We start from the raw sequence: 25,056 nt of genomic DNA on the forward strand, positions 1-25,056 counted from the left end.
CTTCATATGATCTTCATATACAGAGAAAGGTAATCCCAAAATTAGAACCTGTTCTGGGAAAGGAGAGGAACCAATCCCAAGAACAGATTAAGAAAAGCCAGTGCTCCCAGTGTCCAAGAGATTCACCACCTCCAAAGGGGATTCCAAGGGGGGAATGAAGGGGAATGAGGACAACAGAGACCATCTGATGAACCTCATGAAGGTCTTGGTAGGTATGATGCCTGGAAAATCTACTCATTCCACTGGTTATTAAACTTTGATGTCCATCTACCTTCACTCTAAGAATACAGCCAGAAATGAGACTGAGTGGATCAGAAGTGACAAGGAGGTTGCAGGACTCATCATGGAACCTAGGTATCTGTTGACGTTTTTATCAGCAGTAAGAGACGTATACGGGTAATGAAGTCGTGGTTCAATAGGTGCTATAGGCAGAATGGCTTTGGCATCTTCACCCATGGGGTGATGCCCCAAGAAGGTTTAGAGATATGGCAATAGGTAAGCAAAGATGGAAAACAGCCCTCACAGAGGAAAGGAACGTGCTATAAAGACAGACTTGCTAATTTCTCCAAAATTTGAATGCTGTATTTATATATGTGGCCCAACAATATGGGAAATAAAATAAAATAAAATACTCTTCTGTGGACCATTGCCAAAAGAAGTTTATTTATAAAAGAAGGGTCTAAAGAAGGGGCCAATGTGATGACAGTGGTACATTTATCTCAGTCTTTGATGGTTGAACACTAATGCAAGAACTACAAATGGTACATAGGAGGACTTGGAAGATTTAGTTGACAATCAACATTTTGTCTTAATTGGCAAAATGGAGATCTGATAATTCATATGACTGATAGTAACGTAAAAGACTAAAGCTTTTTTGGGAAAAAAAGAAAGAAGAGATGACAACAGAATAAAAAAAAAATGTGTTTCAAGTAGGCATACTTTCATAAATGCAGAATTAGTTGGGAGAATCCCCAAGAATGTGGTGCTAGTGAAAAAGGAGTTAAGGAAACCTCATAGTTCTTTAAATAAACAATACTGACCACATGGAGTGCAAAGCCTCCTGCGAAGGAATAATGGGGATTGTATAATGAGACCACATTGTCTTAGTTAGGACCTCACTGTTGATCTCACAGCATGCAGGGGATGGAAATGAGGTCAACTTTCTAAGCAAGAATACCACAGCAGAACATGGTATAATGGGCCAAAATTAGACACAGTTGGCAAGGGACACATCAAACTTTGGATGAAATAATTCTGTAAGTACATTAGGAGCAAGAAGATGATGAAAGAAAAAGTTAGTCCACTGTGCAACACAGGGGAAAAACTAGAGGGATATGGAGACAAAGCTAATGTTCATACTGCCTTTTTTGAATCCATCTTCACCACAAATCTGCTGCCTTGAGGTGCTTAATACAATTAACACCAGCGACAGAAGGCAAAAGGGTAAGATCTCACCCTTGAACAAGCAAGTAGCTGAATAAATATTACTTAAATGCATTCAAATCATCTGGACTTGATAGACTAGCCTGTTAAATGCCCAGTTACGAATCTATTTCAGAACTGTTAAAAGACGGATTTCAGAGCAGTGAAGAGGACAACTGCAAAATTATACATGCTAGCTATATGTATACAGCCCATATGTATCACCTGTGTCTAAAGAAGGGGATAGGCACAGCTAAGGACTTACAGACTAAGCCAGCTTCAGAAGAACTCTATGGCCTACATACAGACAACCAATTCTTTTTTGAGATGCCCTAGGGTGTCCTAAGATATTCATATGGACACATTCTGGGCAGATACAAACCAGAACCTACAGGGGACCTATAACCTTTTGAAGAAGAAGCTGGGTACTAGAGTACATACCGCAGTGCATCTCAATTGACACCAGAAGCCTATGTTTAAATATCTTGCTTGCTCCCCCTGTCTTCAAGCTCAGGAGAATATGTGCAATGATTAAAGCACAAGATATCACGCTATACACAACTGCCTGGAAGTTAACAAGGAGTTGAGCAACAGCCAACACAGATTTGTCAAGAATAGGTCACGTCAAGTCAGTCTATTTTCTTTCTGACAGCATAAAAGGCCTTGTGATAGAAGAGAAACAGCACAAGACACATATCTTGATTTTAACTATGCTGTGTCACATGACATTTTCTTAAGCAAAGCTAGGATATATAAATTGCAATTAGGTGGCTACAGAACTACTCAGAACTCTTTACTTAGGGAACTATTGTTTATTTATTATCAACTAGGAGGCTGTATTTCAGGGGCATGACAAAAGAAATGGAAGGAATTTGCAAATAACATCAGTCAGAGAGGGACTGAGTACACTGAAATCTACAACTGAAATTCAGAATTCTCTTGATGGATTTGAGAATTACTTTGGAAACAACGGGGATAAGTAGGGCATTGCAATAGTGGCAAATGCAAAGTTTCAGACTCTTGTAGTAATACATAACTAGAGAAATACAAAACTAAGTGGCTATGCAATGCTTCTGTAGAAAAGTATTTGTGGCTTATGAGCTGATCACAAACTGAATATAAGTCAACCTTGCTATAAAATTGCAAAGAAGGTGAGCATAACACTGGAAGTTATAAATGGGAGTACTGTGTAAAAACACAGAAATCAGTTCTGCTCTCCTTGGTGTTACTTACCACTTGAGCTGGAGTAATACATTCAATTTCAATTGTTGCAACTCAGAACTGGTACAAAGTCCAAAGGAGAGAAATGAGGCTGAGCACAGATTCAAGGTCCTAGATCTACAAAGACTGCATTAATAAGGGCTGCTTTTCAAAAAAAAGAAACAAGGAGATGGGAAATGGGTTACCACCTTCATGTTTGAAAGCTACTGCAAAATGAAAACAGTAATCTCCATGCTCTCCACGTAGATGCCGAACTGAACAAAGAATAATAGTCAGAATTGCAGCAAGAGACATTCACATCAGACACCGAGGACAAAACTTTCTACCAGTGAAAACAATGAAGCACTAAACTTATTTGGGGAGGCTGTGAATTCTCCATCACTGAACAGCCAAAAAACCTTTTAGACAATATGTATCGAGAAAAAATAGACATTGTTGATTCTGCCTTAGTGTAGAGAAGACTAGATAAATTGTCCTTTCTTTGCATATTTTCTATGTCAAGATGTAAAAGATGCTAAAGAAGTTTAAAAATAAATTAGTAACAGTGTTTCACAGTTTACAAAGCTAAAAGACAGTATATCAAATTGCCATCTACCACATCATCATTAAAAAGAAAACTAAAAGCTCTCCTGCATGCATTTCTCTTCTGACCAATTGTCAACCTCCTTTTTTTAAAGAAGGGTGCTTAAGTCAGTCCTTGCATTCTGTCTTCAAGGCCTCTAGCCTCTTAATGCCCTTCCAGTGGAGTCACTCTATGCAATCTAGTGTAACTGACCACAGCTCATGATTCATATCTGAAACAACCACTCATTTGGACAGAATGACCTTCAGAAACACTGCGATTTCGTAAGATAATGGCTTAGCTTTGCCTGCACGCGATTTAAAACCTTAGATTGCAATTAGTTCCAAAATATCTTAAATGGATGTCATAGCATGGAGCATTGCCCTGTCTTCTGGCTCTGCTTGTATCGCGGACACACTCTCTCAGTTTCTAGAACCATCTTTCTCAAACACAAACCCATCGTATCAGCCACCACAATTATGCTTCACGATGGCTGGAAGGAGCCTTACTCACTCATCAACAACTCCTTTGCTAGCAGTTGAGAGCTTGAGGCATATTAAAAGGCAAGTTAGATACTTTCTGTTCTTCAGGCTGAGTGTGGCATCTCTGTAGAACAGACTTCTCATTAAGCCCAAGAGCCAGAAATTATCACTGGGAAATACAGAATGGCTGCAGAGAGTAGTATTATAAGGCCATATGCTTTGTCCATACCAATGTTTTCTAGAAAAAAATGTTACCATTACAAAATGGACAAGGCACTAAAAAGGGGAACCGAACTTATTACTACATGTGCTCTTGTCAGTCTCTGGACTGTTTAATTTCTGACTGACACATTCTTCAGAAACTCTAACAAGATCTGCTTGCACTTACATAAGCTTAAATTCTATATAATAATGCAAAACAATGATTCTCCTGTTCATTACTTTGGCTAATGATCTGGGAACCAATTATGTCAAGGAGTTCTCCACAGCTAGAGCTCTCCCTGTCAAGTAATAGTTGGCAATTATAAAACTTTTATCCATCTGAAAAATACTTTTAAGTGAACTTGCATGTATTTCTAGTACGAAAATCATTGAGGAAGTTTCTCCATTTCCTATAGAATACTGCTGACTGTTCAAGTATGCCATTACCTATCTAAAAGTCATTTTTCCACTTATACAACTACCATTCAAAGAGATTGTGATAAATGGGACCAAACTAAAAGGATGCTCTAACGGTTGGCAAGTCTATAATAGAGAAAGAGTGTGAATGCGCTTGGGTAAGAAAAGGAAAAGCAGCTGTATTTGTCACAAAAAATCTGTAAGTTCTGCTAAACAATGGCTGCATTTCTGATGATAGCATTTCTGCTACACAACTCAATGTTAAGCAAAGATACTATATTTTTCAGCAGTCAGTAGTATGTGAGTGGTACCATATGGTAACAATATCAGATAAAATCAGAGGTTGAACTAACCCTTGATAATTGCAAGGAACAGATCATGTATATAAAGCTTGTGAAAGATCACATAATAGCCAATTACTAGGAAAGCTGTCAAATAAAAGATTTCTATTTCTATTTAGCTTAGCTGGCATAAGACTGAAAAAGGGGATTTTTATTTTCCATAAATATTTCAGTCCATTTGATATAACTGTGGCTACTACTCATATATATGCATCCACTATCTTCTATTTATATCAGTTAAACTCTGCCAGCAATCAATGCTAACTTTTAGTATGCAAAAGACTTCCATGGGTTAGTTGCCTATTGTATGAAACATAGCACTTGATTGTTATTAAAGCTGCCGCTCTTCACATTTAATTTGGTTCTGGTAGATTAAAAAGCCCAAATCCAGTAATTTTTCTCTAGGATTTTTTTTATGGCTCACGTAAATTTTGGTGCCCTTCTCTGGATTCTTTCCATAGATTCTGAAGTGAACTGGCCATGCTTTATATTCAAGATGATGACTTAATACTCTTTATTTAATGAAAGGGTAATTTCTTTAGTGTAGCCTCCCTGTTGTTGTTGCTTAAAGGCTGACTGAACAGATGTTTCTGCTGAGCTGTCCATAATCATGACCATATCTTCTTTTCAAATCTGATTTAGAAACTAGCAATGGAATAACCCACATCATTATTTCCAGTGCAAAATGGTGTATGCTTTCCCACACTAAAGCCCCACTGCCACCATTAAGCTTCAATGTCTAGCTTAGATTGCCTTACTATAGAACTCCTCAGTATTGGATTACCTCTGAACTTTTGGGTAAACCTCACGTGGTGAAGGGAAATGGCGACAAAAAGACAGAGCTCGTGTCCACAGGAAGTACCTGTAGGTGTGATAGATAATTCATATTTCCCTCAGAACTGGCAGGGAAGCAGAGTTTGGAGATCCAGAAAAAGGAACTATGTGGGGATAAACCAGTGGCATCACTAGGCTCTGAAAAAAAAAACTGTGTGAGGGGCCCCAACAGGAAAGTTGAGAACAGCAAACCAAAACCATCTTGAATGCAAGCTGCCACACAGTGAACAGCAAAATAAAAACGCTGGACTTCAATAAATTATTAGATTAGTAGCTGCACAGGCTTGATTCAAGAAATTAAGAATTCCGTAAATTCTTTACAGAAATGATGCTAGGGCAAAGTACACCCTTGCAAATTATGTCAGTGTAGGGGAAAAAAAGAGACAGGAACCTATCAGCTTAAAGCACAAGCTTTTCATTAATCTCCAAGACCAGAAAGAACCATATTGAAAGTACTAACCTGGCTGTGTTATTAAACTATAATAATACACTTCAGATGGGGATAAAAATCAGGGGCCAGGCAAGAAATGAGATATACTAACAAAGGAAAACAAGAACACTAACAAATCATCTTAAATCACATTAAAGAGCTAACCCGTTACTGAACAGCTAACGTGCTGTGTTTGTACTTCTCTGGGTTTTCACACATACAGAACGTAGATTTCAAATCCTAGAAAAAAAAGGGAAATAATGCAACAAAGAACCTGGAAGATTAGAAAGAAATGAGCACCAACCAGGATGAAGCTCTCAAGAAGAAATCATGACATCAATCTAAATGCTTTCTCTGATAGGTCTGAGGAAAAAGCAGTAGATATCACCTACAGAATCATACATAGAATCATGTGGGTTGGGCATGACCTCCAAAGGTCATGAAGTTTTCAAAGCCATTCCACTTAGAGCAGCTTGTTTAGGGCCTTGCCCACTTGAATTTAGAGTATCTCCGAGAAGAGAGCTTCCACAGCCTTTCCTGACAACCTCTTCCAGTGCTTAACCACTTTTGCTGTGAAAATGTTTTTCCTGATAATCAAATCAGAATTTCCCGTGTTCCAGCTTGTTTCCATCGCCTCTAATGCTATTACTGTGTGCCTCCAAGAGGCACATTCAACCGACACCAAGAGGCATATACAACCTTCCATTAGCTAGCTGTGAACTGCTATGAGATCCCTTCGCAGCCTCCTCTTCTCCTGTGTGAACAAATCCAGCTCTCCTGTGCTACAACCCCTTATCCATCTTGGTAGCCCTCCACTGGACTTGCTCCAATATGTCAATGTCTTGAAAGAAAAGATATCAATGATCACTTCTCTTGACCTGCTGGCTGTGGTCCTGCTCATTCAGCCCAGGATACTGCCAGCCTTCTTTACTGCCAGTGTGCAATGCTGGCTCTTATTTAACTTGCTGCCTACCAAGACTCCAGTGTTCTTTTGGCCTTTTTTGAAGATGGGTGCAACATTTCCTTTCTCCAGTCATTGGGGACCTTCCCTGATCTCCAGAACCTTTCAAAGATGATAGAGAGTGGCCTTGCAAAGACATTACCCAGCTCTCTCAGCACCCTTGGATGCAGTCTGTTGCATCCCATGGATTTCTATGGGTCAAGTTCTCGCAAGTAATCTTGACTTGGTCCTTATCTACTGCTGGCAGTTCTCCTCTTTGAATGCTTTTACAAAGCTCAGAGGCCTGGGAGATCTTGTTGGTGAAAATGGAGGCAAAGAAGGCATTATGTCAACTGTATATGTGTTCATAGTCATTAAATCACACACCCCATTCTGCAACGGTCCCAAATTTTCTTTATTCAGTCTACTACTACTTATTCTTCACTCCCCTCAGGATCTTGAACTCCACTTCACAGTCACTATAGCTACTGCTAGCAAGGTCATTTATTATTACACCCCCAACCAGCTATTCTGTGCTACTGAACAGCAGATCCACCTGTGCATCACCCCCAGCTGCCTACTCCATTACCAGAGTCAAGAAGTACCCTGACACTCTTCAGAAATCTCCCTGTTTGCATTCCATTGTGTTGCCCTTCTAGTGATAACAGGGACGTTAAAGTCCCCATAAGAACCAGGTCTGTGATACAAACTTCCTCAAGTTATTTAAAGAAGAGTTTATCCACTTCCTCATCCTATCAAAGAATAGTTGAGGTTAGAAGGGACCTCTGGAGGTGGTCATCTTGCCCAAGCCCCCTGCTCAAGCAGGGTCACCTAGAGCCAGTTGCCCAAGACCATGTCCAGATGGCTTTTGAGTATCTCCAAGGATGGAGAATCCACAACCTCTCTAGGCAACCTCTGCCCTCACTGAAAAAAGTTTTACCTTACGTTCATATGGAACCTCCTGTCTTTTGGTTTGTGTCCATTGCCTCTGGTCCTGTCACACCCTTCCTTCAGGTATTTATGCACATTGGTAAGATTCCCCCTGATCCTTCTCTTCTCTAGGCTAAGTCCCAGCTCTCAAAGGCCTTTCCTCAAATGAGAGATGCTCCAGTCCCGTAATCCTCTCAGTGGCCCTTTACTGTAGTCTCCAGTAGCTCCATCTCTCTCTACTGGGGAGCCCAGAACTGGACAAAGGACTCCAGGTGTGGCCTTGGCAGTGCTGAGTTAGATCGGATGGTCTAGCAAACTCCCATCACAATGACGTCCAAGCCACTCGCCTCTCCTCTGACCCTGACCCCTAAGATCTGAACCAGACTGTAATCCACCCTATAGATTACTCCACACACATACGCCGCTCCCCTTGAGGGCAACCACTCCCCTTGTCTTCTCTGCCTGTCTTTTCTCAAGAGAAGCAAATTTTCGTCAATGGATTTGATATGTATAAAAAAGGGAAAGAGAAACGTGCAGAGAAAGGCACAGTATAATATTGGAGAGGAGCAAAAAAAAGGGAGGGGAATAAATAGTAAAGGAGTTGGTAATTACCAAGTTTAATACAAAACGTTGATGATTTCAGGTCTTGAGGACACAGATGGTAGAAATGTGGAAGAAGTAATGCAGTTGGAAGCTACAGAACATTTAAAAAAACAGACAGGGCTTGCCAAAAAACTCAGACACAAAAGGATAGCAACTGTTTCTTTGCCTGAAGATAAGGAACACTTAAAGGCTCATCTCAAACACAAAAATACATGCACACATTTACACCAGTGCTATGACTTTGAAGAAAAACCTATCCTTTCTTAAAACAGTTTCCATGTATTTAAAGCCAACAATGGAAGAGGTTCTGAGTTTAAAGTAGGTAAACAGGAGTCCAAGAAAATTGCTTCTGACAAGATGCAACTATTGGGACCTTTTTGCTGTTGTGACCACAAACAGTTATAGTAAAGCTGAGAAGTACACGAATGATAAGACAGATATATCTAATAAAAGGAATACAGTAGACAGCAATACATGGATCTGACTTCAGAGCTGCTCCCAGAACAACAAACTCAGCCATCCCAACTTCATGTTTTAGGTAGGTGACATGGAAAGATACCAGCTTACACTATGTCTCTCACAGCAATTCTGATGGAATACAATTTGAGTGCTTATGTTCACTCTGTATTATCTCTCTTCCATGGGTCTCACCTTTTCGCAGGAGAGTATAACCTGACCCAGAATATGGCTAAATTTTATTTAGTCCTGATGATGAAGTGATCAATCCTTATAAGAAAAACTCTTGTCTTTCCCAACTGATCATTGACATAACATAAACAGTTTATCCTCGAATACAAAATGAAAAGACAGACTCTGAAGACAGATGGTGAAAGTAATTCTGAATATTACTTTAGTCCTTTAAAAAAAATAACCAGACTAAACTTAGAAGTAAAATATCAAAGGATGAAAAAGAAAATATCTACTACTATAGGAGTAATTGCTTCAGACAAGAGGAGAAAAGGCAGAAGAGTCTTTTAAAGAAAGAAAAAAAGACCTTTTCCATCTTCACTAAAGTGGGAAATATGCCGAGTAAGACTGAAGAATTGCAAACATATGTTTTCAAAATGAAATGTGACTTGTTAATTTAGACCTTGTCTAAATCAAGAAGACAAGTGGGATAGCTATATTCATTCCAATACACTGTAGTGTCAAAAAAGACAATAGAATCCAATCTGGTTGAGCTCAGATGCAAGAAATTAAATGAAGAATTTAAGGAGAATAATAAATCTGGCAAAATGAAAAGATAAAACGTTTTAAAATTAAGAAAAAACAAGCAAAATATAAGGAAAACCAGAATATGCAGCAAACAGTACCTTTTAACTGCATTCAAATTATAGAAATTACAATTAAAATTTATTTTTCTATTACATCCATCATACAAGTACCAATCCCAAACATGTCAGAACACGCAACAAACAGCAAGTATTTAAAAGGTACTAGAAGAGGCACATAAGCCTGGGAAAAAAAGGTAAAACAGAAAAACGTACATAGATTGTGATCAAGGCAAGCATGTATGAAACTTATTTAAAAAAAGATGCTTGGAGACTTTGGGAAAGTAAAACATTATTAAATTATCCAACAATGCTCATATGTTGGGGAAGGTGCAGAAAAAGAGATGTAAACAGCCAGGGTCTATTCATCTAGCTTTTGATAAAAAGAAAAGACATATGCCCTTGACCCCGAGAAGCAGAAGGTGAGGGGATGTTACACGTAAACATCTAAAATTAGTCATTTTTGATGAGTGTCATAAATGAAAACCCTGCATCCAATCCTTTTTCTCAAGGCATTAGAAAAAATTGCCCTCCTATGCAAAAAAATGGCTGTATGTTCTTAACACAAGAGAGAACAACCCAAAGGAAATTTGAATTTAAATAATTCAAAGACAAAGAAAGCAATGTTCTGAAGTAATTAGGGAAAAAACCCTCAACCTCTTTTTCCCTTTTTTATTTAAGCAAAACAAATATACTGGGGGGGGGGGGCAGAGCCGGGGGAGAGAGGGAGAGAGCGGGAGAGAGAGAAAGAAAGGGTGAAGAGAGGGAGACATTGCAGCAGAAGCATGGATGGATCGCTTCTGCTTGCTCTTCTTTTCACTGCACCTGCATCCAACATCCTGTTTCAAGTCCTTGGCTGCCTTCAGATTCAGAACTGTAGGGAATGTTCTGTTCTCCATATAATTCCAGTGCAGCCCTACAGTGGCAACACTGGAGGCACTGCAGACCAACTCATATCACTTAATTATTAGCACTTTGCAAGGAAGGAACAGTTGAAACACTACACACTGCAGTAGTGCAATGCATCCTTAATAGCCACATAATTTGAAGCATGCCAGTCCCTTGTGTCCATATATGTTACTATTTATGTCCACATATTAGTTATACTCTCATAATACAGCTCCTAGCACAAAGTCTTTTGAAAAGGCACTTGTGCAAGTACTTTCCCACTGGAAGGGAGGTGTTTTATCAATTCTTTTATCTTTTTAAAGTACTAATAATTCTGTCAAATGTAAATGGAACTGGTATTGCATACAAAGTCCTCTTTTTGAGGGGAACAAAAGCTTCACTAGTTTACATCGGGAGAGCAAGCATGAGCGCAGGGCCCCTCACACACCAGAAGGACTTATGGAAAAGGATGCTGCAGAGACAGCTGTGGCTCTTGTATTTTCAGCTTTCAGCCAGCACAGCACCATTGCTGTATCCTACTAGATGTTCTGAGTTGAACCTTGCTAGAGACAAAAGCAATTGCAATAGTTCTGCTAACACCTCTGCAAAACTTGTTTGTAAAGGTGAGACATGCTTTACATGTGACAAGAGCTTGTAGCTAGGGCTTTAGAAATGAAACAAGAACGTCCACAAGATGGATGTGGCATGGTGGAAAACACTGATTCACACCTCTGAAATACAGTGACCAAGCCTGCAGAAATACAAAACATGACACAATCAAAAATGTAAAGCTTCCTGTTCACATATCTAGAAGTACTGATATTGAAGAGGACCTCTAAGGATTACTGCAAACAAGCAAACAAGAATTCCATTACCACATCAATCAGAGCAGCTAGATTGCAATGCAATTGCGGTGAGCCTTACTGGACTGCACTGGGGAAGCTAAAAGAGTATTCCTGTAGCTAAAGCCAACAGGGATTTTGAAGTAAAACCCTTCAGCCTTCAACTCATGTAAAGTGAAACTGATGTTTGTTGTTAATACATGACTGTGAAATGTGCAGATACACCATCCGTACAGCTGTGTTTCGTGAAAAAGGTATTAACTTGCAGCACAAGGACAGAGCGGCCAGCCAGGGGTAGTAACCTCTCTGAACACCCCTGGCTAGCTGAGCTCAGGAATCAGAGACCCAGAATCTTATTGAAAAGGCAGATTAAATGCTTTGGAGTGTCTTCATCCATCTAGTCTATAAGATACCTATATTAAAACTACCCTAATAAAGCTGTACAAATAAAGCACATTACAACAACGTCATGCTATCCACATTAACCAATAAAACCAAAGAAAAAAACAGCTGTTAAAGGGAGAAATGTGACATAAAATGACCTTCAATTACTACGCACTCAGGGGTGCCAATTTAACAGCTTTTTAAATATGCTTTGGTGCAGAAGACATATGTTACATTTAACCTTCTATTGAAAATGTTCTCCTCTGAACTAAGTGCTTTTGTCATAACCCTAAAACTATTTCAGTGTAAAACTCAAACATTTACAGGAATATAATAATAAATATTTGAAAGCTACTAATGATAGAGAATTGAAAAGGACAGCTAAAAGGTTGCAATATTAGCAGAAAAGGCAGCTAAGTAAGGTAAGGTAACCATTTAGCTACTACTACACAGTAATTTCATGGAGAAAGAAATGTAAAACAAACCTGGGAGCAAATAATACACACAGGACTAATTTCTGCAGTTTGACGTCTTATAAAGAAAATGCTGGAAAAGTCCAATGACAAATATAATCCTCAAGTGCTGATGAAGTTAAGAAAGCAAACAGGAAGATGGTTACACTGCTACAAGGAAGGAACTGTGAAAATAAAGCTTTGCTTACTCTCTTTTAATATAAAACTAATATACAGTAAGATATATACTAAATAGTATTTATTTTATTCTTTTGATTACAAAGAATAAAATAAATACTAAGTGTCAGAATGGCAGATATCAGACCTCTCTCCTTGTCTTTTACTAGCATAAGAATTTTGTGTATTATTCATTACCCGCTCTCCACTCCAGAACTCAAACTGGAGGAGGAGTAATTTGTGCACTTCAAAAACAACAGTTACCTTTTGTTATCATTGCTCAAATGGTAGGAACAGATATTAAGCTGATTCATATTACATGAAAGCAAAGAGGTTTTAAAATGGAATTCTGTAGATAACCTCCCCAAAATTACTTCTAATTATTTTGAACAGAACAGAGAAAATCACTAACTGACATCAACCTGCGTCTTTTTTCAATGCAAGGTGAGAGGGAATCTTTGCAAGGTGACATAATAACCTGGACATGCCAGCATCAACCTAAATTGAGTAGGCCAAGACAGAAACACAGAACCTGCGCTGACCTTAAAATGACAGGATGCTGTAATGTTATTACATAAGAACAGTACTGGCATGACCCAAGGGACAGTTATTATTTTGGGATTCACTGACTCAGAAATTAAAAGAAAGAGATTAAGGTGGGTTTTGACCCATTTTAGAATCTTTTGATTTGTATGTCACGTTTTTCTTTTTAGTTGATTGGCTTACTATAAACCTGAAATATTCACAGGCACTTCTGCGATACTACATGGCTTAAGTATTTCCTTAAGAATATTAAGTTTAGAATTTTTAATTTAAGTAACTACTTCAACTATCTATAAACTGTAGATTGTTTCAGAAAATAAAACAAATATTGCTAAATTTCTTTCATAAAACAAGTAAAGATAAGACAAGATACAATTTTTACTAGGATGTCCTCTACTGTTTTAAATGCTCTTCACGAGTAGGTTTGGTCAGATAAAATGGCACTGCAACCTAATGCACAGGTCTGAGGAGGCTTTGCGATCCTTCATGGGTGTTTTTGCAGGAGGAAATTCCCATCCTATGTGAAAGGGCTGGGCAGGTGCAAACCACAAGAGGCTCAGAAGAACCCAGTATTACCAGAAAAGAAAATACAGGACAGGGAGTTAAATTCTCAAAGATCAGAAAGTTGTTAAGCATTTGTAGAGTCTGGAAAGACACATTTTTTCAGAGCATTCAGGAAAGAACATTTTGTTTAGCTCTCTAAGGATGAGTAAAATCACTTAAGCTTGCTGCTTCTATTCAGGCAAGGCAGCACTTCTCATCTTGGAAGCTTACTAAATGGGTGTGCTTCCCTTCCTTTTGCCCATACCCCAGTGTTAATAGCAGGAACTTGACTCCCCAGTAGCAGCAACAAGGAAAGCTGATGTAGGCAAGATACTGCCAGCTGCCATTCCTTTTCAGCAACCCATCATACAGACCTGTTACTCATCCTTGCACAACATACATTGTTTAATTAATATTTAAAGAGGCACTGATGCAGTATAGCAATCTAGATACAGAGAGAAACTTCCTGCTTTGAAGATGAGTATTTGCTGAGAGGTGGTCAGGAAGGCTTCTGTTACATGTAAATATCAGCTTGATGTATTAATATTAGAAGCAGGTATTTCTTTGATGAAAATTCCATTGTTCTTCAGCTGTAGAATGTTCTAATTAAAGCTGAAAAGAAAAATACTTTGCTGGGATTTGTGACAACTGAAATCTTTTGTGCAGAGACTTTGCTTTCCATATAGTTTCTATACCTAAATGTTTTCTTTATTGCCAGCTCAGTCATCTAGCTCTCCTGGGGGATCACCCAACAGGCTTCTGTATCAGCTGAGCTTTAAGGTTTTTGAGCCTTTGAGTCCATATAGATTAATAAAGAGCTGAAAATCTGGATGTTCAAATTTCAGACATGAGGTTCCCAGTATCCAGTGATGCAATATTTTGGAGCAGTCTGCTAAATAGACAAGTCTGGGTCATGGCTGCTTCTTGGAACAATGTCCACATACTATTTCATTCTGAACCCGAATGAAAGCAAATAAAATCCTTGATAAAACATATCTACCATAATGCCAACTTCCTCCAATTTCTTTTATAAGCATTTTGAATACAGAAAATTACATACAGGCCTCATTGCTACTGAAATAAAATTTAAACTAATATACAAGCTGAAATCAATTTCAAGTGTGAATAACTGATGATACCGTTTATCTTTTCCTAAGAATAAAAAGGCAATGATCCTACACTTCCACTTTGTGAAAAATATAGCTGGAGGAGGAAAAATGACAGCACCAACATCAGCAGAGTTGTTCTCAACTTCTTCCATTCTGGGACATCTTTCCTAAGGCCCTTTTTCCCATGGGCTCCTATGGCTCTTGTTCCATAAGGGGCTCCCATGGCTCCCTGATAGCAACCACAAAACTTGAAAACAAAAGAAAAGTCAGAAAACACATCCCAAGAAGCTCCTGACTTGGCCCTGAACTTTTTTTGAACATATTAGACTAACCAGGGTTGAGAGAGAAGTCATTTATTTATAATAAACACTTGCTTGCAAAAAAAAGAAAACCTCAACTCCCTTAACTAATGGTTTCTAAAAATGCTTATTCAAACTGACATATGCATGACAAGTTTCAGCTCAGTACGATTTAATGAGGAGGAGTTATACCGCCCAGAAAAATGGTGTTTATGACAGAAATGACAAAGGATCATTCATCATAGGGTTTTTCTATGTGGAGCAGTAATAAAGCCTAAATGAGACTGCACTTCATTAGTAATTTATTTCACAGATCACTATATATACACAAATAGCATAACTCTATTACATTTTTATAGTGCCATTCATTACAGTACTTCACATACTATATCCACATGACAACACAGAAATGCAGCTTTCTCTGGGGAAGACAGCAGCAGCCAACTGCAGAGCAGTGCACAGGGAGGAAACACTTCAGAGCCAGAAGAGCAGGAGCAGGAATTCTCAGGCAAAACAAGAAAAGGACAATATAAAACAATGAAACTGAACCCTCAGAGATGGGCAGCTAACTCAAAGAACAGTTTTACACTGTTTTTACTTGCCTGATGCCCTATTTGATTTAGACAGTAGAAATAAAAGAGGAAGACTGAATACCCTTGCCTTGTCCAGTCAGAATGACCAACACCAGAGACTCCCACCAGAGCTCCCTGGCTGGAATTCTCTCTCTCTCTCACTTGATCTTTGAGCACTACACTGGCGTTTTCCACTTGCCACAGGAAGGAAAAGAATATCAGTTCAATTGCTTTCATCAGTCCATATCTGGGATGCTACTCTTTAGGCATAGCAAAGGACGTATTCTCAGATATCAAGAAAAGGGATGCAATTCTTTCTCTACTAAGTCCTCCGCAAAGTGAGGATTCAGGGCTGTTTCACTCCCCACCAGAAAACAATCCTCAAACTGTCACACTTAGAGGCCAGACGTTTCCATTAATCTGCTAGAGATGAATGGAGACTCCTGCCTTCCAAACGCACGTTAAAACATGGTATGCTACACAAACCCACAGAACGCTGTGAGAAGATGACAGACAGAAGGACACCTGTAAATGTCTCATGACAACTGCTTTTTTGTGACTAGATCACCTGCGAAGTAAGTGGCCAGTTATGTAGTATTGGGCCTTTGAAATAACACCTGCAAGGTATGCATTATGTGAACGCTTTCTGAAATAAAAATTAAAAAGAAATGCATTGCTTTTAACTAGTGAGGTATGATTAAATTCAACAAATATTCTCTTGACTTTCTTGCCAAAAACTCTGCTGTAAGAACCCTGATAAGAAGGTAAATGGCTTGTCAGTTCTAGAGGCTCCATTTTTAAAAAATAAATTTTAAAGTAAGAAACTTCTAAATAAGGCCCCTGTACTTGAAATGTAATTAATGAACACTGGGATCTTTGATGGTTGGAGAGAAAATATGATTTTACCTAGCAGATTGGTTTTTTTAATCTCTTCTGGTAAATTAACTAGAAAGAGAAAATAAAATCAAAACGATCAGGAAAATATTTGCTGGGCACTAAGTTAAAATCTGTTTTACAGCAGGGAAAAAGGTTCTCTTAAAATTTGTCAATACTGACTTCGTCTGCCTTGTGGGAGCTTGAGAATAAATATATGTACGCTGTTTCTCCTATGGCTCTGGTTTTAATTCTTTTTCAAATATTCCATTATCAAAATGCATAATTTTAGTCCACAACATACAGTATCTAATTTGATAAGAGGCTGAGTAAATGTACATCAATACAATTTTTCTTTCTCTTTTTGTCTCATATTGCACTGCTTTCCCCTGTGTTACTGTGGTAGACACTACTAACAGTTTAAGAAATGAAACCATGGCATTTAACATACTGATTTAAGATGCAGGTTTTAATCAGTCATTTAAGTGACCTGCATTCTCTAGTTATTACATAAAAAGAGGGATACTGACCATCTGCAAAAAATATAATGCCCTATTTGGGTAAGTTAATGTGTCTGAATTAAGTACTTGAGCATTCCCCACTGAAATTGGTAAGACTGTTTAAATCCGGAAGTGAGGCAAGTGCGTAAATGAAATTGTTTTGGGCTCTCTTTGCTATTTTAACTGCTAGACATGCTGGCAAGATTTTTTCTTGCTCTAAGAAGCCTGCAATCTGACCAACAAATGCAGGAAGGACCAAACATTTTAGGAAACAACATGAAGTTGAACTTTTATTTCCACCCTGTTACTCCCCAAATCATTCTCCTCGACAGAAGTGATTAACAACCCATATGAGCCTACAGCCGTGAGCTCTGAACAAGAACTTCCTCACAAAAGGTGCGAATGAATGGATTCAGTGCACTGGAGCTGAGCAGATGCATACGTAGGCATGCGTAAAAGGTGAGGAGGAGAAGAAACTAACAGAACTAATATTGACGTGGACATTGCTGGCAGAGTGCCCAGGAAGATCATCACAGATGAAAAGAGACTCAACGCAAATAAAGTCTTGAAGATGAGAAGTTTATCTTCAGCACCATAGGTAGAAAAGCTAATTAAGAGATTTGGCAAGTTCAGAAGATCTGCTGGCCGGTTTCCATTTAGACAAATCAGGGAGCTGCACAGTTTTCAGAAAGGAAGGAAACAGGAGCTGGTTGACGCTTAGATAAACTTTACAGTCATTCTACATCTAACAGGTTTAGCTAAGAAAGTATGGAAATTTTCTTCTTATTCTTTCCTGGAACAATTCCTAGTCAATCAAATCAGCCTATGCAAACACACTGTAAAAAAGTCTCATTAAAGAAAGAAATATTGCACGATGCTACTTACCTGCCTGTCTACTTCTGGAAGCAAAAGCAGGAGGTATTGTTGAAAATGCTGAGGTAAAGAAGCAAAGGTGTGTTTATTTATTAAAGCCCTCAGGTTAGTGTTCACTAGAATAGATCCTGGTGTTTCTATGTCAATATCCTCAGCTTTGGTCCATTTCAAATGTCCTGGAGTAAATAAACAGAAATAACTTTAAACATAAATAAAGGAAGAGAGTAAGAACAATTCTTCTTTTTAAGTTTTTAGCTTTTATTGTATAATACAGTAAGCTCCAGAGAAACGGTACTCTGAGAAGGGTAACACAGCCTTTTCTAGGTGTCTTAACAGCTTCTTTTATATTCCCTGTATTTGTCTCTTGAGTTCTTACAGGATCCACGTTCCAGTCAACATCATAGCTGACATATTCTTACTTCCAGCTCAGGAGACCAACTCAGCTCAGCAGCAGCTGAAAATTCTCCTGTCATGTCATCAACATAACTATAAGCATCTATTTCCAAGCAAAAGGCTGCTTGACGAGGCTGATGTGAATCAATCATTACGGAGAGCTTCTCTTTCGCCATGCTCTGCATCTGCAGTGCACTATGGCCTACGTAACTTGTCCCATAGCACCTGCTAAAAACTACCTGTGTGAATAGATAGTGATCATAGAGATGAGAATATTTAACGTGTTAAACTAGTGTCTGAAAACATGCATTTTTCAGAATTTTCATAAGAACCTGTGATCTAAAATGATCAACACACAGAAGGCAGCAGCAGGAATTATCAGAGGTTTAGAAAACAGGGTCTGTGAGGAAAAATATGAACCCAGGAATGAGTAAGATAAAGACTCAGCAAAGGGAAGGGGAAATACATAAATGGCTGATGCACAGGGGTAAAGAACAATGTCTTCTTACTGTCCACAGTGGATAGCAAAGTTAACGAGCTTAAACTCTTGCACAGTAAGAAATATTTCTGTTAAGATACTGGGAAAAGAGAGTTTTCAACCACCAAGGACAAGGAGACACTGGATTAGATCCATAAGGAGGCATTACAGTCTCCATCAGTGAAAATCTTTAAGAATATGTTAGACAAATACCTGTAAGAAATGACAGGTGTATAACTGATTTTGCCCTATGACTGATGAACAAATTCGATGACCACTGGAGGTCCCATCTGGTCTCATTTTGTTATTATTTCTAGGATAATATTTAAAGGTACTTTTTAAAGCTCCTTAAAGAGCAATTACTGCTACCTGCTTCAGGGTATATACATATTGCTACAACCCTTTTTTCCTCTCAGTCCTAACACATTACGATACTCAGTACGGAAACGGAAGAAGTGGGGAATCCAGGTAGCTGGAAAAACTCAAAAGCTTCTAACCCCTCCCAGGAAACTCCTCCAGGTTTTGGTCTGTTGTGCTTTCAAATATTTCAAAGATGCTACAAAAGGCATTCTTAACAAAATCATACACAAATTCCAGCAGAATCTCTAAAAAAGCAATTGAAAAGAATATTCCACTGCTATGAGCAATGATGGCATTTGGCATTCACATAGGACTTCTGAGCAAGGATTACAACTGACACATTAAGAAGAATAAATATATTTTACAAATGGGGGAATTTGGGCATACTGATTATTAGGAACTTCTCAAATGCTGCAAACTACTTAACAGTAACATTAATAAAAATAATGCAATTATGCTTTAGATTTCTTGGAAGGCCTATAGTGGTCTCCCCTGAAAGGCTATAACATCACCCACAAAATGTACAAATGAAAGAAAATGCAGCAGATTTGTAAATTCTAAAAGCCCCCCTTCAGCCACAGCCTCCCACAAACATTCTTGCAATTTCCTTTTACTTTTCAGCAGACAATACTAACTGAATGAGACAAGGATTACTTTGCACTCAGCACAAGATAACCTTTTCCAACACATATTTCTAACATACTGTACTTCAGTACAGCAAAGACTCCATTACAAACAAATGAATGCCCTGTTATAAAGGACAATTGTATGGAAGAAGTGCTCATTTTCATGAATGCATCACAATAAACTGTCCTCACCATCTGTTCCACCCACTAAATGTAAATGCAAAAAGAACGCAGTCCCCAAGCGTAACGGAAGTAGTACGATGTATCCGATTTTAATGCCTGTATGTATACCCTTTTCTTTAATCAATACAGAATACACACCCCCATCTTCTAAGTGACTCCAAATTGGAGTAACATTTTCCCCAGCTAATGCTTCATATCGTATGGAAAGACATACACATAGAGATGATCCAAACTAAAACAAGATATATGACTGCAAAGTCAGTAACATCCTTCAGTGGCAGGTATTTCAATAGTGTGAAAAGCCCAAGACAGCATCAGAAAGTCAAACCTAATTCTGTGTGCCTGGGTCACACACTTTCTGATTTATTTGACCTGCAACTGCTTACAGGCTACTATGGAGGTTTTATCAACTTGTGGAAGAAATATGTATATTATTCCTAGGATGATAGGTCAGTAGCTCACTGTGGATGCCCAGCACAACCATACTTTAAAAAAACAAAATTTTTCAGAAGAACAACAAATTCTCTCTCCTGCACCCTTCCTATGGCTAATGTAGGACCTTTACTGCAGATGCCAAATTTGTAATCAGATTTAGCAAACTATTTGGGAGTAGCATGGAAAGTAGTAGTTCTGTGGAATACGACAAGAGTATGCCACTACTGCATAGCTAATCCTAAGTCTGAGAGGAGTTTATGACAAAACACATGCCAATGTTTTTTATATTGTTTTCCACAGAGAAAGACATTTTGAATCCTTATATAGCTGCTACCAGAGTTTGGGGGGATCACTGCCCAGATCAGAAATAGAACCTGGAAGATGAGAGAGAAACTCAAGCTTACAGCCTTGGAAAAGAAGAGATTAATCTCCTACATAGAGAATTAACTATGACAAGGATGAGAGCACCATGGTTCTACATCAAAGTATAAAAATCAAAATAGGAAAAGGACAGAAATCACATAGTCGGCAGAATCAGTTAACTAAAAGGGGAAAAAGTAATCGTATTTAATGGGAACTCAGAAAGTCTACCAAACACAACACGCAGTGAATGTCGGGCAGATCAGCAGAGTTTCAGACAATCAAACAATGCCTGAAACTGAATCGTGCGCTACATAGGACACTGGACCTATTCTCAAAGATGCTCAACAACTGTTCTATCAGTATCCGAAGAAATACTATGTCATAAGAGAAACATTTCAACAGGTACAAGAACAGAAACCCTTAAACCTTACACAAAGTTCCCCGCATTCCAAGTGTGGTGTCCCAAAAGGCCAGAGGATTTTTTCTAAAATCCACAAAAAAATCTAATGAATTCACTCTACATTTGGTATCATCGGCCAATAGCTGATGAAATATCTGGGGATGGGGAGGAATGTATACATCAAATTATGTATCTCAGTCTTAAATGTAGAGAAAAGTTACAGGAAATCATCTAAAATTGAAGGTATCTTTGCATAGCAAAAGTTGTAATACTGAGGGAATATTTTTGGTTTTGAATAATGCCATTTGATCAATGTAGAGAACTAGCTATCCATCTGAGACTGATGAATAATCTGCAGAAAGATCATATTTGGTTTCAACCAAAGTACACTTTCATGGGAGGCTGTGATACAATAAGGCTCGCAGGAAACAGTTCACCAGGAACTGGCAATAGCATATTTAACAACCAGCCTATGATATTTAGGAACTAAAGTACCTTCAAGCTATTTTACAGAATCGTTATATATAACAATAGGACTAGGCCGGATCATTAATAGAGAAGAACAATCTTATCACCACAAAGACGGACATTAAATAATTTTTAGGATGATCCAGCCACTACAAAAAGCTTGTTTGCTAACTTTTCCAGTATGGCCACATTGCAAAATACTTCTCTAAATGATTCAGCAGTCTGCTGAATGCAAAAAGTCCTCTGTAAAGATAAAGAAACAGTTATGTAATTATTCTACTTTACTTTAGCCGAGACAAGAGTCTTAGTGAACACTACATTTTCTGCTCCTTAGGGAACATTTCCAATTATATTTCATGCAGAGCAGGAAAATCTGCCTATCACATGGAGCTACTGAGAATTTACTCTTAGCATCTCTTCAGAGAAAATTCTTCATTAATTACAGATCATCATCCATGAATCTTGCTAAAAAACACAGAAAATAAAACTAGAAACTGTATCTACCACCTCAAGAGATGTAGCTTCAAAATAACTAAGGATCCAGCTGAAGAACAAATCAACCAAAGACAGCGAATCAACGAAAAATGATATGCCAAATCTCTATATGACATGGAATAATGCAAATGAAGAAATGAGAAAAAACTTCTAATGGGGCAGGTATGTAAGCAAAGATGTTATTATCTTTGGGAATAAATGCATATCTATTTACAAGCAAACTTACCAGGAAGAAAGAATATTTGCTACACCTCGCCCCCATCCCCCAAAAAATCATAATGCAGCAATCAGAAGCTAATTGCTAAATGACCTCTCTGCCTGCAGTTGCTTAGGTTTGTCAAACTTTAAAAACCTACTACAGAAAAGCATTCTGGGGGAAAAAAAATTGCCCATGGATTTTCCAGGTAGCCAGAAAGAAAGATGCCTTCTTGAGAAAGGGTCAGCTGCTGAGTTTGAAAAAGGGACAGATAAACCCAAAAAAATAAAACTTCTAAAGAGAACACAGAGTTTAGAAAAATATCAGTATTACAATAACAAGTAAGATATTTCTTTTACTCCTACTCACCTAAACCAGATTTTTTTAACCTCTTTAAGTGCTGACTTGTTTGTTTTCCAGTTGGAGACTTTTGCCCATGTTTCATCTCTTTATCAGAACCATCTGCTTCACCATTTTTAGATTCAGATCCTTAGGAAAAAATAAAACGCCCCAAACATGATACTGATGCACTTGTACCAACAATCCCCCCAGCACCCGCTACACTGTAAACAAAACAGAAATAGGATTTAAAAAAAATTGACATCTACTTGCTGAAAGGCAATACACCTTTCTGGTCACAATACAATTCCTCATCATCAGAGGAAATGGAAGTAAAAGCTCAATAAATCAATTAAGTGCTGAAAACTAAAGTTTACTGAACACTGCAGTCAATAAAAATGTTCACTGATCTAATAAAAATAATGTTTTCCTATAATGCCCAAGAGATATCTTTAAAAATATTTTAACCTCAAGTTATGGGGCAGTAAAGCAATCTAAAGGCAAAAAAAGATAATTTCTTTGTGAAGAAACATTTATAGAAGAGAGATGCCTGGAAATACAATTGTCAATTTGTGTTAAACACAGACATAGAAATCTCTTAAAATGAAGCAACTTAACCACCAGAACTAAAGGTCAAGGTTATGCTGCAGTGATAAGCATGGTACCAGAGGAAGAAAAGCTAACAAAAGGATCCGAGTATTGCAATACAGAACTGAGACACAAATTCACATTCAAAGAGAAGCTTGCCTTTTTTTTCCCCCCTCCCCTTTTTATGGCATTGAATACCAGCATGTGGTCCTCCATTAGAGTTCCAGAGCCAAACAAAATGTTACTTTGCATTCCTTTAAATCTGCTGCTATTACCAATTGTCATTTTACTGTGTGCCTTCAGTTCTTTATTAAAGAAAAATCTCCATCCTTGAGACACCAGATTTGATAAAGAAATAAAGACGTTAAACAAAGCCACCAAGTGGAAATATTATTTCAGCAGTTCCAAATTCTGTATGCTACACAGCTGATTCAGAGGAAGGCTCTGTGACTAGAGCTGATCTTGCAAATGGTCCTTTAGCTATTTACCTGAAGGTGAATCCGACTGCTCATCAGACACCTTTAATGGTGTCAAAACAACACGAGGAACAGTCTTGTTTACCATCATTGAGACTCCATTTCTTCTTTTCTGCTGTTGTCTTAAAGCCTACAAAAACGATAACAAAACATAAAAATGTAACAAAAAATAATGCTTATAAGTGAATTACATGAGACATTTCTCTACCATTAAACTGAATCTCTTAAAATAAGCATAATTTACATAGCTACTGACTTGCCAGACTTCACACTCGTCCCCTTTATGTCATTTTTCTTTAAAATATAAAATCAGGCTTTTGGTTATAAAGAGAAAGAAGATGCATCTTAGATCATTTTCCAATACAGTTTTGACAACAAAGCAGCACGTAACCGTTTGCTCTACCTTAACAGCACAACATGATAACCCATGGAATGTGAAACTAAGACTTCCAAGTAAAAAAAATGTAAAATAAATGTTTCAAAACCAGAATAAAAATATATATGTCTGCACATCTCTCACAGGTGCATCCTCTCCAGTATACTGCTCAGTCAATCAAGTTAACACAGAGTGTCATCAGTATGTACAGCATGTAAGGACTACAGTATTGATGCACTCACTCAGCCGTGAGTAGTGCTGCACAAAATCACTGAACATGGCAGGAATCATTTATTTTTGTGAAGGGAATCAGTCCTAATCTTGGAAACCTTGCAGCACTTGGCTTCTGTCTGCTTGACTTTGGGCATTAACCTTCAGAACACGAACATGATGGTGTTCTGGCAAATCTGGGGAAAAATGATACAAGAATAAATCTCTACAAATGGGAGTGCTTTGTGTTTCATAAATGGATCAAATACAGGGTTGATAATGTAATACAAAATATTTAAAGATTAGAAATAGGAAATACCTGTCAGACTGTTTTATATGGAAAATGATATCTGATTCAAAAGATCTTAAAACATACAAATATGGATACTTGCCAATTAATACCTTTGCAAGCATTAAAATTCTGGAATTCATCAGAATGGGCTGGGCTTAATACAGATCTCTCCTATCCTCCTGTCTATTTTTCTGCAATCTTACTGTGCACTCGCTTTTTATAACTGTGATTTTCTCCTGGTTTCGGCTGGGATAGAGTTAATTTTCTTCCTAATAGCTGGTACAGTGCTGTGTCTTGGATTGAGCATGAGAATAATGTTGATAACACGCTAATGTTTTAGTTGTTGCTAAGCAGTGTTTACACTAAGTCAAGGACTTGTCAGCTTCCCATACTCTGCCAGCGAGGAGGTGCACAAGAAGCTTGGAGGGAGTATAGCCAGGACAGCTGACTCAAACTGGGATATTCCATACCATATGACATCATGCTCAGTATATAAGCTGGGGTCAGTTGGCCGGGGGGCAGCGATCACTGCTCGGGGACTGACTGGGCGTCAGTCAGCAGGTGGTGCACGGTTGCATCACTTGTTTTTTTTCTTTCACTGGGTTTTTGTCTCTCTCTCTCTCTCACACACTTTTCATTACAATATTATTATTATTATTATTATTATTA

The 25,056-nt window shown here is 38.2% G+C and overlaps 1 protein-coding gene across 3 annotated transcripts in view; it reads right to left on the reverse strand.

The window, feature by feature from the left end:
• Positions 1-25,056, reverse strand: part of ASXL3 (ASXL transcriptional regulator 3) — a 136,031-nt gene that overhangs the window by 22,965 nt on the left and 88,010 nt on the right. For all 3 annotated transcript variants that reach the window (XM_076329772.1, XM_076329770.1, XM_076329771.1), the window contains 3 exons: positions 23,522-23,639; positions 22,476-22,595; positions 17,722-17,885 (listed from right to left, as the gene is read on the reverse strand). In XM_076329772.1, coding sequence (XP_076185887.1) covers positions 17,722-17,885; positions 22,476-22,595; positions 23,522-23,639 — 402 coding nt within the window. The remainder of the gene's footprint in view (positions 1-17,721; positions 17,886-22,475; positions 22,596-23,521; positions 23,640-25,056) is intronic.

The sequence above is a fragment of the Aptenodytes patagonicus genome, chromosome 2 (genome assembly GCF_965638725.1).
Source record: "Aptenodytes patagonicus chromosome 2, bAptPat1.pri.cur, whole genome shotgun sequence".
Taxonomy (NCBI): Eukaryota; Metazoa; Chordata; class Aves; order Sphenisciformes; family Spheniscidae; genus Aptenodytes; species Aptenodytes patagonicus.